Here is a 14,630-nt window from a genome sequence, read left to right on the forward strand (position 1 = left end):
AGGTCAGTTTTCTTTGGGAAAATGTGAAGTGTCCATGTTTTGTTTTGGAGCATTTCCTGTCATGGGCACTAGGCCTACCCACACAAGTGAAGCACCATTTTTATCGGGAGACTTGTGGGAATGCTGGGTGGAAGGAAATGTGTGGCTCCTCTGAGATTCTGAACTTTCTATCACCAAAAAGTGAGGAAAACGTGTTTTTTCTGTCAAATGTTGAGGTTTGCAAAGGGTTCTTGGTAACAGAACCTGGTGAGAGCCCCACAAGTCACCTCATTCTGAATTCCTCTAGGTGGCTCATTATGGGGGTCATTCTAACATTGGTGGGCGGCGGAGTCCGCCCGCCAATGTTCCCCCGACAAAATACCGCTCCGCGGTCACAAGACCGCTGAGGGTATTTTGAGAAATGCCCTGGGCTGGCGGGCGGCCGTCAAAAGGCCGCCCGCCAGCCCAGGGCAAATCTACCTTCCCACGAGGACGCCGGCTCCGAATGGAGCCGGCGTAGTGGGAAGGTGCGACGGGTGCAGTTGCACCCGTCGCGTATTTCAGTGTCTGCTTGGCAGACACTGAAATACTTTGCGGGGCCCTCTTACGGGGGCCCCGCGACACCCCCTACCGCCATCCTGGATGGCGGTAGGGGGTGTCAGAATCCCCATGGCGGCGGTGGAGGATTCTCCCGAGCAGCGGAAAGTCGGCGGGAGACCGCCGACTTTCCGTTTCTGACCTCGGCTGAACCGCCGCGGTCAGAATGCTCGAGGGAGCACCGTCAGCCTGTTGGCGGTGCTCCCGTGGTCGGTGACCCTGGCGGTCACCGGCCGCCAGGGTCAGAATGACCCCCTTAATTATTTGTTTAGGTTTGCTAGGTTTGCCGAGGTGCCGGCTGAACTAGAGGCCAACCACAGCTAGGCACTTTGCAAAAAACAGGTCAGTTTTCTTTGGGAAAATGTGATGCGTCCACATTGTGTTTTGGGGCATTTCCTCTCGTGAGCACTAGGCCTACCCACACAATTGAGGTACCATTTTTTATCGGGATACATGGGAGGACACAGAATAGAAGAACAAATGTTACTACCCATTGTCTATCTCTGCATTTTCTCCTTCCAAATCCAAGACAGTGTGTAATAAAGAAGTGTATTTGAGAAATGCCCTGTACTTCACATGCCAGTATGGGGACCCCCAAATTCAGAGATGTGCCAATAATCATTGCTTCTCAACACCTTATCTTCTGCCAATTTTTGAAATTCAAAAGTTTCCTTGATACTCATTTTTGACTCATTATATTTTACCAAATAAATTGCAATATACCGGTATACAATGAAAACCCATTGGTGTAGCTCATTTTTTGTCTCTGGGTACCTAGGGTCCTTGATGAACCTACAAGCCCTAAATATCCCCACAACCAGAAGAGTCCAGCAGACGTAACGGTATATTGCTTTAAAAAATCTGCCATAGATGGAAAAAGTTATAGAAGAAAACGTGGGCAGAAATGGCTTTTTTTTCACCTCAATTTCAATATTTTTTAAAATTTTACATGTTACTTTCTGTAGGAAAACCGTGAAGGATCTACACAAATGACCCCTTGTTAAATTCAGAATTTTGTCTACTTTTCAGAAATGTTTAGCTGTCCAGGATCCAGCATTAGTTTCACACTCATTTCTGTCACTAACTGGAAGGAGTCTAAAAGCACAAAAAATAGTAAAAATGGGGTATGTCCCAGTAAAATGCCAAAATTGTGTTTTCACATTTTTTCTGAAAGAAACAAAATTTTTGCTGTATTTTGGCTAATTTCTTGGTCTCCTCCAGGGAACCCACAAACTCTGGGTACCTTTAGAATCCCAAGGATGTTGGAAAAAAAGGACTCAAATTTGGCGTGGAGAGATTATGTGGACAAAAGGTATGAAGGCCTAAGCGCGAACTACCCTAAATATTCAAAAAAGGCTCAGCACTGGTGGGGGGGGGGGAGGTAGAGGTAGGGGGTATGGTCCAGCAGCCAAGGGGCTTATAGCACATTTTAAAAACTGAATCTTGTCAGATTGCAGTGTTAATCTGTTATGACCTTGGGAATAATAGATGGTTGTATTCTTGCTCTTATAGAAATATGTGAAGCATTTGGCCTTTGATAGGATTGGAAGTTCAGAAAGCTATAAACCTGAAGAATGGGACTCATAAAGGGCAATTGCATGTGCAGTTTACTGGTTGCCATTGCTTCGAGTTTCTGTCAGTAACTTAAGCAAAACAAGCATTTACAATGCAATGATTCTCACGTTTGCTCAAGATAGAGCTGTTAGCACTGTACATTCCTAACTGGATTATTCTTTCCACTTAAATTGAAAATGAAAAGTAAAACATAGTTTACATAAGCGAGCCAATTCAAAGTGCCATGGGCGCTATAAGCATGAGATCGAAGGAGAGACACAAAAGGAAAAGGAATTCCGCTCGCAGTCAAACATATCAGCAATCATGCAATAATGCATGAAGCAAGGTCGGTGTGCAAGGCGGTAACAAAACCTCCCCAAGGAGGGACAAACCAATGACAACAAGTGATTTTCAAAAGGCAAGCCCAGGAACGAGTCAAAGTGATAGGCGCATGGTTAAAAGCCCAAAGTACTTACAACAGGTCAAAGCGCTTGTGCACAAAACATAATAAAACGTGAACCTTACAGTAGACACAGTTCTCTATTGGGATGATGATGTTACTTTATCTTAGATTTAAGACTATATCACAAAAACATCAGGTAAAAATATTGAGGGAAAACAATACAAAAACAAAAATGTCTGGAGGCATATGAAACAGAAAGGGGGCAAGTAAATATGCAGGGTCAATGGTTTAATACAGGGAAGGATGAAGGGAACAAAAATGGTAAGGTTCAGGGAAATGGGGTATAAGTGACTACCAATATCCATATAATGTATAACAGGTGACTTTATCCCAAATATATTGGATAAGGAAACAAAGCATAAAGGGAGGGGCCAAACTTGGCTGTTCATGTTAAAAGGTTAAGTGATTTTTGAAACCTGGGTGACTGAATACTGGAATGGAATTCAGGGGCAGACGGGCTGTTGGGCCCGGCCAAGAGTTAGTGATAGTAGTCAAGAGGAGATGGAGAGTCCCTTGCCTGTGTTCACTTCTCCTGATGGCCTGCAGCGGAATCCTGAGATGGGAGCGCTCACCTGAGACTCACCTGGGAAAGCACCTTTACCCAGGAAGACACTGGGCCTAGTATCCTTAAGAGCAGCAAGGCCGAACTGGTGAGTTAGCTTGTATGCAGTCTATTGTGTCCTCGACGGTCAGAACACTCTCCTATGGAGTATAGGCGCGGGGAATTACCTCCCCCCTTGCGATGATGAGCGATTTGATAAGGTGAAACTTCTGGGTGAGTTTTAGAAACAAGTCAACTCAGTTCACTGACAACACCAGGTGCTTTCAATGCATTTTTATGAGAAGGTACTGAGGTGGAGAAAGTGAACCGTCACTTTGACAGATAGACTCAAATCACTTGGTTACTCATCATATTGAATCAAAATGATTTTATTCTGTGCAGAGTCCGTGAAGTGGCCTTACATAACTAAATGAAAACATATAACAACACAGTAATACCATAAACATATTACTCAGTTACACAAAATGTCTTTCAATGTAGTTTAAGGTCATTCTGTTTCATGTATGGTAAGTGTACCAAATGTCATTCAGCTTGCCAAAGTTGTGAAACCAAAAGTATCACAATATGGTAGGGTATATGGGCACATCACCAACCCATCATTGTTCTTAGAAAGTGGTATAACAAAAAAACGTTGTTGCCATAGGTGTGGGTGCACACATTTTCAAAAGGCTTCTTTGTTTTGGTAAAGTTATAATCCAAAAAGGTTACGAAGAAACACCTGTGACTAAATTTGAAAAACTGTACCTATTCAAACTTTTGGCATACTGTAAGGTGCGAAATGTTACCATCCTACATTCTATTCAAGGTTAAGTTCTAGTTTTGAAATAATTTCACTAATAAACATCAATGTCGTCTTTCTGAGAATTTAGAAAGTTTGTTGTCACCATCAGCGATGCTCTGGTGGTGCTGTGCCCTTTTCCAAATTTACAAGGTGGTGCTAAGCCACTTTCCATGATTTAAAGCAGCATTGTAAATGGGCCCCCATCGCAGTTTTCTGTGGCACAGGGACATGCAATGGATGTTGATGTGGGCATTTCCACACAACACTCATTGCTTTTGACACTGCCCCTGATTTACGAGAAATCGTAAACGTGAGGCAGCGCCAAAAAATGACATCGCCCCCAGGGGTGGCGTTAGAGTGGTGCAACAAGGAGAAATACTTTTATTTCTCCTCATTTTTACTTTTTCTATGTGTGCTGCATTCTGCATACCTGACTAAAAGAACCTGTACCCAACTATTTATAAGAAAATACATTTATTAGGGGGATATAACACTTCAAACATTCCCGCCCCCGAAGTTACACCCCTGGATCCATGCCACCAGATTTTGAGGCCAACCATTCACTATGTAATTGGTTGCTTCTTAGGCCCTCATTAAATGGGGCCCAGCCATTGGTATCCTTCTTATGGCACTTGTAAAAATCCGACTTCACTGAGTAGGAATTTATCTGGTGCGATAAACACCTGCCGGTTATGAGTTTTGGGAACAAAATGCAGATTTTGCTGCTTACCGCACCCAGGGACACATGTACGTACCATTTTTCCTGTCACCAACGTCCTGATTCGCATATTCAGACCGTTTCCGATAGGAACATTTTTTTTTGGTTTGTACAGACCCTATTTTGCAATTCAGTAATCTATTTACTGAATCGCAAAATAGGTTTGCGAGTCGCAATTAGGAAGGGGAGTTCCCTTCCTAATTGCGAGTCGCAGCACTATGTAGCACTGTTTTGTGACCCTGAATGCAGTCACAAATCAAGCGCAGTTCACACCAGTTTCAAACTGGTGCTAAGCCATTCGCAAACAGGAAGGGGTCCCAGATTGTGAATGGCAGCAAAAATATTTTTTCAGAGCAGGCAGTGGTCCTACGGACCACTGCCTGCTCTGAAAAAATGAAAAGATAACTTTTTGTAAAAAAAAATTTTTAAATGCATCTTGTTTTCCTTTAAGGAAAACGGGCTGCATTTAAAATAAAATAAAAACTGCTTTATTTAAAAGCAGTCACAGACCTCGTGGTCTGCTGTCTCCAGCAGGCCACCATCCCTGTGAGGGCGGCCATTCCAAATGGGGTCACAAATTAAGCCCTACCTCATGAATATTCATGAGGTAGGTCATTTGCGACCCCATTGCGAACAGTGAAAAGTAGACTGTTGTACATCTGGCCCCAAAATCTGCATGCTCCGGTCATTACTGTCCATTTTTCCGACATAAATTATGGCAGGTTTGACTTGCTGCTACTTAGCAAAAATCTCATCATTGCAATATGTATGGAAAGAGCAATTACTACACATATTGCAATCAAACCGGCTGCTTCCAATGACAGACAGCCTTAGAGACACTAAATGCAAATTCATCTCACAAGGATGTTTTAAAAATGTGTCACGGAACACTGCCTCCTGGACCTACGTTGGACACCTCTGTTCTAGGTTACTGTTCATCCCTGCCAACAACATGTCCAAAGCATCTGTCACACTGTGTATTTCTGCCCACATAGTCTACCTGCACAGTCTGACCAAGTATGTCAGCCATGATTGTAGCATGATACCGCTCTATTTATGTCGCAAACTTTATCACAACTCAGGCTCTGATTCAGAGTAAAGAGTTCAATTCAGGTGCCTATGCAAATGTCAGGGCCACGATTTTAAGTTATGAGATAATTAATCACACTCTTGTGGTTTTTCCTAGACAGATTTTGACAGGTCACGCACAGAAATGTATTGAATAAAAAAATTCAAAAATACAAACAAATGCCAAATTTGTTTCGTTAAATACCTATTACCGCTGACATTTTAAATCATGTTAGAACTTGCCTGGAAATCACCGTGAATCCTGAACAGTAAGAGCACAGCACGGAGAAGTGAGGCCTTGACCTCTCCACAGCGCGCGCCACGACTTGGGCGGTCTGTGGCCTTCCATGACATTCCAGAGAGGTCGCGTGAGGGAAGCTTTTCCTCCCCTGGGTTATGTCGCTGCTCTAAAATGGAGGTACCAAGACATTTGTCCTAAAGGGCGTCATAGTAAAGTACTAAGTGTACTTTTGGGAAAGGAGGGAAAAGGGCATTCTTTCATGTTCTGCTTTGAATCTTAGGCTTTAGTTCAACCTCATTAGACTTGAAAAAACATTTGCCACTTTGAATTAAAATCCTTATTGTAGAACAACGAACTGTACTAGTCAAGTACTATGTGGAGAAATATTTAGGTCACATTACAAGTTGGGTCTTAATTCTGATTTGGGCGGAAGCAGGAGTTTCTCCTAATACTGAAACCTAAATGAATATTGCATTTGGTACTCCTGCATTATCTTACTTGGCAAATCCTCCCAGTAACACCTGAAGGAATATGTCACAGGAAAAACTAAATTCCAACCTGTGATTTCCGTAGGTTATTCACCATTCGATAAAGGCCTATTGTATATGACTGTAATCCCATTGTCATACCGCATGACCAGAATTACTGACACCCTTGTTATCTGTAATTTCATGCTTGGTATTCCAAGCATACAAATGCTGCAGTGCTCTTAAAGGGTGCATTTGGCAGGCACTCCCTTTGAATACTAAGACTCTCGCATCTTCTGTGCCAAATGCCGGTACCCTGACTCCTTGTGGATTTTAAAAGCTGAGACTCCCACACTTTCGGTGGCTAAAGGGATCGAACAGTGTAGCTGTTGTTAGGACAAAATCTAATACCTTGTTAGTATGTTAAGCTTGTGGAAGTACTATGGGCCTTATTTATCAGTGGGTGGACGGGATAATCTGTCAAAAGGTGGAGAATATAGGCTATGATGCACTGAGTTGTAGTACAGAGGACGGGGCATCCACCACAGTTGTCCTGGAATATACAATCTGCCAAACACTAAATAGACAGTGCTAACATCCGAAATCCTTCACTGATCCATAGAATACAATGCACAGCAGTGTGTCTGAAGTTTGCTGTGGAGGCACCAAGTAAAGGCCATGAGGGCTGAACAACCTATAAGTTCCATCAGTGTGAATGCCCACCAAGCTAACACTGCCAACAAGGGGTGAGAGCTGAAATGATGTTTTTCTTGTGAAAATGCTACCTACCTGCAGAAAACTGGCATAAGAACCTCTAAGCCCAGAGAGTCTACCAAAGAGATATTAGATCACATTGGTTTCTCAGTCACTGAAGATCTGCTCTCCAAATTCTCTACATACTGGTAAATGTATGGTACGAGGCCTGACTAGTTTGCCTTTTTCCTAAGTGTTAAAAAGGCTTCATGAACCTGGTCTGAAGTTTTACCTTCAAGGTCATTCGACATAGTTACAAAAGGGGCAGATCCATACCATATTTTTGGCATATAACCATGTTATATTTATCAGTAATAAATCTAAATAGAATTAATTTACCATAGTCAGTAGTTATTCGAAAACCCAGCCGTCCTCGACCTACACTGGACACCCCAGCTTCAGCCCAGCTGCTACTGTGTTTACAGAATTTCAATCACTGCGTTGCTTCTCTGTTGGTATTCTTCCTACACACCTGACTCAATAGTTCAGCTTGTTGTAATGTTTGTACTTGTGCAAACTACTGTTGCTGTTTTCTTGTATTTCAAAATAAATCTCAACCTTGAATTAGTGTGGTGACAATGGCAGGTTATTTGCATCACTTTGGTTCTGGTATTGTCAAATTTGGGGTTTGGATGGAATGATCTGTGACTAACAGGATTTGGTAGCAAAATTACATATAGTCAACCTATATTCTGGATGCACCGTGATTTGGATCACCATTAAGGAGGTCATGGTTCACTCCAAATTATAAATGCAGCCCAGGAGCATTTGACTGACTAGACCACAGTTCATACTGCCCATCAGTTCAAGTAACTAGGCATTCATGGTTCAGATTTATACATTTTGGGTGTATGGAAACTTCTGGAACCCTGAATGCACTTGAATGTGGCAAAATACAGCGTTTGCTCTTTTAAAATGAATATGCAGATGTGGCAGGGCCAGGCTGTGCAGCTATTTGAAAGGTGGAAGTCTTTCTGCAATGTTAATTGTTTATAATTTGATTCTTCCTTCGCCCTCAAATGCCCGTGGGAGGTACTCACATATGCAGCTGCTCCGGGAGGAGTCCAGCAGGTACCCCGCCTTGCACAGGCAGCTGTAGCTTCCTCTTGTGTTGGTGCAGTCTCCGTTCTGACACAGCCCTGGCTCCTGGCACTCATCGATATCTGAAAGAAAGGGATGAAGAAAAAGAGGAAACTGTTTTAGAAAGCTGCAGTCACTTTCCGTACCATTGGTAAAAGGCCCAGAAAAGTCTCGGTTGGTCTGAGGTCCCTTCACCTTCCAAATGGAAAACACAGAAGCAGTTTCAGTATTTTAAGGTCACTACTTGCTCTAAGGGAATAAAGGCCTGAAGCACCTTCAAATGTAAGAGGTCACTTACTGTTCCAATGGTAAAAGAATACAAGAAGCAGTCTCAGTATTTTGAGTTCACTACTTTCTCCAGAAACACCATCAAATGTAAGAGGACACCTCCTGTTCCAGTGTTAAAAAACAACAAGAGGCGGTCCCAGAATTCTGAAGTCATTGCTTGCTCCGAGGGTCTAAGTCCCAGAAACACCTCAGCGTCCTGGGCTCATTAACCTAAGTCCCCGGAACCCCTCAGCAACATTACATAACTATAGAAGATGTCTTTGAAGCACCACCCTTAAATAATGGCCATAGGGTGTCAACTGGGGAAAGTACTTCAGAAATATATTATTGAAGTGATGTGAACTCCTGTCCTCTGGCGCAGGAGCTTGGGCCAACCCATGCTTACTGTTCCACCCACTGTAAGATCTGCTGATTGACGTGCACCCACGGACATCAATGATGGGCAGTAGCTGCTACTCCCTTTTGCATTTAGTAACCCTGGTACTGCCCTTGCTACCGTTGATCTGAGGGCTCATGAAGGCTGCAGCAGGGCTTTAAGTGAACTGTTTACTTTCTGTAGGAGTCATTCTTTGCACATCCCCTAAACCTGCAGCAGCAAACCAGAGGTTATTGGGTCCCTAAGTAGTAGACTGCGGCCAACCCTGTAATGTAACCTATGGGGTCAATGGGTACCTGATGTCACTTTTGCTACCTCTAGCAATTTGGTGAATTGTCAACCCTGCCTTTATCAAATCCATACAGGTGGCCGGCTAAAAAGAGAAAAGAAAATTGTGTCGCGGAAACTGTGACGTTCCATTTCACCCTAAAATGCATCCCCTGGAGGTAAAGTGGGCATTGTGTACCTTCTCTCAGTCAGTTGTTACTGATAAACCACAGGCCTTTCCTTTGTTAACCCCATCACTCAGAAGGTAGGACCTCTTAATAGCAGAAACTTCTTGTAGCTGATAAGATTGGTCTACTTCTTCTCCAAGCACCTGCATTAGCGTTACAGACACACTTATTAATCTGTTGGTGGAAACATAGGTCCATTTGTCAAACTCTATTAAGTAGTTGTGGGGTGGGGTGGTGGGGTCATGACATCAGACTAGACCCCCTGAACTCATGCAGGTGTTATACGATCAAGCATATACAGAAACCAGGCCCACATCAGCTCCCTGAGGACAGCCCATTTGTTCCAATCTGTCAAAAACTACCCAAATCGGGGTAAAGCAGGAGAATACTTAGATAAGAAGCCAAGGAATGTCTAGGAGATAAGTAGGACGGGAGAGCTGGAGCTGGTTCCTCAGACATTAAGATAAGGTGGGCTTAGGCAAGAGGTGGGCGGTATTCGGAGCTTGAGAACGGATAGAAATCAGAGACCTGTCACAGTTTCATCAGATGATCAGTGAGAAAGTTATGGGAACTTTTTCCAAATATTGCTCTAATCCGTGGACATGGAAAATGATATGCAGTGAAGTGGGTTCACTGGTGCATCCTTGGATACCACCCAAAGATTCTACCACTTAAACCGTATTATTTGGGACTTGTCCCACCTTCTTGGATAGCACTTTTACTTGCGAGTGTGTGTTCTAGAATGCATATCATTAGCATCCAGAGACTGGGTCTGGAAATTTGCATTAGGCACTAGAGATTGCTTCAGAGTAAATTGTGTTCAGGATAGTTGTAATGCAAGGGATAGTCACGTGCAAGCCTAAGCTGTAATATACAAAATGTGCAAAGGAACACAATGTGTCAAGGCGGCACATGCGACACGGTACTGCAGAGTTAGTTACTGCTGCATATTAGTGGTGTGTACCTCCTTCAGAATGCGGTGAGCTGCCCCTGAGCTCCAAGTATATACTAGATAAACAAATCCCTTTGATTAAGGTGCATTATGTTGCCCAGTGGTGAGGAGGACCTAATTACGCCACTGGGTTAGGAGTACAAGAGCGATGGTAAGAGTTGGGCATATAGTGGGGTAGTATTATCCAGTGATCTCATGTAATGACTTTCATAGAAGTACATTTTAATGAAAATATTTTACTGCAAACCAATCTCATTGAAAAACAAGTAGATATGAAGTACCTTTAATCACAATTAGCAGAAAAAAACATAGGATAGATTCAAATGTACGGTTATCTTGAGTTTTAGAGACAGAGCTGTGGTTGCAATCAAAGGTATAGTAGTTGTAGTCAAAGTCAAAGGGCCTGATTTAGAATCTGGTGGACAGGTATTCCGCACAAACGTGATGAGTACCCGGTTTGGTTATTACAAGTGCGAGGGAATACAATGCCCAGTCAATGAAGCAGATCACTCCATCACGTTAGCGACGGAATAAGCCATTCACCAACGTCTAAATCAGTGACTGTGTCATGATACGGACACAGTATTTGGATGGGTCATGATTTGGGATATTGCCAGGGTTAATGTTTGGTTTGGTTCAGGGAAATGATTATGGTTATGTTCAGCAACAGGGTTCTGTTAGAATCAGTGCACGTTTTAGAGTAACAGTGTAATGTATGTTTACGTTAATTTTATTTATTTATTTTTGCAGTTTTTATATAGTGAGTACTTGGCTCAAAGAGATTGCAGGGCCCTACAAGAGAGTAGGAAGTAGTTTCTGGTTAACAAGCTTCATTTAAACACATAGGATCCCCCTCTAAAGTGTAGTTTGAACCTGCAGTCTGAGCTGGTGAAACAGTTTTAGAAGGTCCCGAGGTGAGCTGGCTATGTATAATGTTAAGGAAGAAAGGTGAAATAAGTGAAATCAACACAGGAGATGCGAGAAACGATCCCCAAATTTACCAAGGTGTCTCTCAAATAGGAGGACGTTGACTTCCATTTGAATATGAACACACAAGCGGTTGTGCGAATGGCTGGTTGGCGATACTTCCAAAGCCTTATTGCACTGCCCAAGTTCCATAGTAGAAACTGAACCAAAAAATTCCAGAGTAAGATTTATTGCCTGGGGCAGGTCTTTTCTTCTTGTTGGGCTTAAATCACAAAAATGAAACTCCAACCACGTGCACTTCACTGATCAATCATAAACCTCAAACTATGAAATAATTTGATTCTCATTGAATCACAAATTACCCAAAGATGAAGTGAATTATATGATTACCAACGATCTTGTGTATTGCTCGATGGGATAAAAGACTCTGCAGTGATGTCCTATCAATAACACTCTCTTTCCCCACGAAACAAGCCCAAGATGTACAGACTGTGCCTATGGAATCAACCTAAAATAGGCTGCTTCGCTGAGTGTCTCAAGAACCGTTTATCTCATCCTTTTTTCAACATTAAACAGATATGAAAGTAGTAATAAATGCTCTTAAACATGTACATGAGTAATGTGCATAGTTACATCCAACTAGATGCCAGACAAACATTGGCAAATAACAACGTCTTCAGCATGAATAGCCCATAAATATGGTAACATCCATAGGCTGCATTGCGAAAAGTAAACAATATGGATATTACACTTCAAGCAGATCTCACCTTGCAAGCAAAAATCAAGGGGTTCAAATTCCTGCTGTCTGTCCATGCTCTGAAACATTCTCGTTGCTGTTCAGATCACAACAACACTTGGGATGCCATATTTGAATTTTGTAATGTAATCTCATTATCCTCACAGAGAAACTCATTGAAAGGCTGAAGAGAGTGCATTACCAGGGGGCAAAGTTGTTTCTGAATTTTCTGAATTCTTAATACGTACAATCCGCTGTAATACACTGTCCTGGCTTCGGTGGAATCCAAAAAACTAATTCAAAATACTCAGTCCCATGCCCAGGCTTACCTTACAAAAAAAGACAACGAAGATTGAAGTAATGGTACCCACCACCATCTAACCAGAACACCACAGGGAACTAGTTCAAATATGATGCACCCAGAAGGATTGAAATGACAAAATACAGAGGGAGATCCCTCGGCCTTCAGTGTTTGAGCCTTTGAAAAGCACAGACCTACGGCTAAGGGTAGAACTACAAACCACAAGCACTTTGGGATGTGCCTGAAAACTGAGCCTGTTCTCACTAGCCATAGAATGAGAAGTAACAATAGAAAGTATAGCGATGAAGCAGAAACACCCACAGCAAGTCATAATTCTCATCAGGACATCAGGTGGGGTTATAACTAGGCTCGAAAAGTATTCAAATAAATCACGCTGTTTACCTTTTGTGCTTTGCAGCAGCCACAGCTAGGCATTGCTGTTTGGTGGTACTGTGCATGAGTAACTCGGGTGAACACATGCATAGCGTTCGAAGAAAGTAACAGGATTTGGAAAAACAGCACAATTGGGACCACTCCAATGATGAATTGAGATTTCTACTGAGAGCTCTCGATTAAATATAAGGGTTTTCAACAAGATTTGGCAATTTTACCTTAAGCAACGTGGTTACAATAAAACATGTTAGCATGTAAAAAAAAATGGTGTTCTTCATGACGGTAGGAACTAAAACATAACTTTTGTGGCCACCATCCTTTTTCAAACTTTGACGAGAGGAAGGGAACTAGGATGTCCTATTACAAAGGGGTACGAGTTCTATTGCATCAGACCAAACAAAGAGATGGAAATCCCTTGCACGAAGTTCAGCTGATCGGTGAAATTGAACGTCTCCATACCTGTGAGCTTTGATTTTAGGCACCAGATGGATGGATTTAGTAGTCATTCATGCAAGTGGGGTCGAAGTATTACAGAGAAGAAGCAAGTCCTGAGAAATATGAAGAGCAAGTTATGACCAGTTCTGCCTTGAACTGTAACTAGTCATGGGTATCCTAAACTAGCTCAGACATTAATATTAACTCATACTCGTCCGCTCCCTTCAAAGCTCTTGAATTGGTTTGGATGAGGAGATGGGTAGGTTAGAAGAACAATACTAAACCTGCGGTGTCAGAATAACTGGCTGCTCTGCTGAGGATGCTCCGTTGAAGCCAGCAGGTGGAACAGAAATTACAAGAGAGGTATAAAGTGGCCTACTTCTTGACCCAGCACAGCCCTCCTTTTTGGCTTGTCCTAGTTTTGTTGTAGATCTTCTCAAGTCATCCTTCCTCCTATACGTTACTCGAAAGAAATATACAAAATGACACAAAGGATAATATCGGTTCCATGGTTTATAAGAGATGGGTCACGGAGAACTTACACCAGCCTCTTGTGAAAGAATACATTAAATTCACTAGTAATATATATTTTTTAGCAAAAGGGGGAACCTTTTTTAAGCCGTTCTAATTGAGACATGTTCTATTTCTTCAAAATGTAGGTGCACTGCTGGGACTTGTATGGAATTAAGAGTCGAATAGTTTATCATGTCAGATTTCAGTGTACCTGGTTGAAGGGTGATAAGGATTACTCGCCCTTTTTAAAGAATTAGCTCTGATATCAGTAGAACAAGATATGAGTATCCAATTAATGGTGTTTACATCCATGTCAGAAGGAAAATTATGTATTTTATTAAAACGTTTTGGAGCTTCTTAAAATCACAATGTTTATTGGTATCTGTAAACCAGGATAAACTAACACATTGTTTACTGGTCTTTGTAAATCAGGATAAAATATCATTTGAGATAACTGAAAAGTATCAAAGTTTAAAATATAACATAAATGGTTTCAGCTTGTCAATCTTATAATGCAAGTCTAGTGTAATCATTATGTTTTCTGCATATAAATCATTCTTTATTCGGGATTTAGAGCCAAAAGGCAACAGGAAAAGGCACAGATTGTTATTTCTGGAAATGATAACTTGAATTCATGCGCACTTGGCACAGTGATGGACTAACATTGTAGCTATGATACAGCTAGATACAGTTTGTAAACACATTCCTAGAATACATTGGCCTACAAGGAAGCCTGGGAAAGGGAATGAAAGGCACATAAGAAAACAATAAAAAGCCTGCTTTGGTTAAACCCAAAACAAAGAATGATTGCTTTCTGTGTACAACGTATCTATAAGAAAGCAAATTTAATGTGTGATAATTTTATGTCTTTTTGAGATGTAAAATAGTCCCTTACACTCTGCAATGCACACACTCCATATGAGGTGGAAAAAATACCCCACACAGCCAGTAGAATCAGGTGAGCGCGTAATACTTCTCAGGGTGGAGCTAA

General features: G+C 42.0%; 1 protein-coding gene across 4 annotated transcripts in view; it reads right to left on the reverse strand.

Moving 5' to 3' along the window:
- Positions 1-14,630, reverse strand: part of LTBP4 (latent transforming growth factor beta binding protein 4) — a 922,370-nt gene that overhangs the window by 260,066 nt on the left and 647,674 nt on the right. For all 4 annotated transcript variants that reach the window (XM_069207205.1, XM_069207206.1, XM_069207204.1 and 1 more), the window contains exon 10: positions 8,224-8,346. In XM_069207205.1, the coding sequence (XP_069063306.1) occupies positions 8,224-8,346 (123 nt within the window). The remainder of the gene's footprint in view (positions 1-8,223; positions 8,347-14,630) is intronic.

The sequence above is a fragment of the Pleurodeles waltl genome, chromosome 9 (assembly GCF_031143425.1).
Source record: "Pleurodeles waltl isolate 20211129_DDA chromosome 9, aPleWal1.hap1.20221129, whole genome shotgun sequence".
Lineage (NCBI taxonomy): Eukaryota > Metazoa > Chordata > Amphibia > Caudata > Salamandridae > Pleurodeles > Pleurodeles waltl.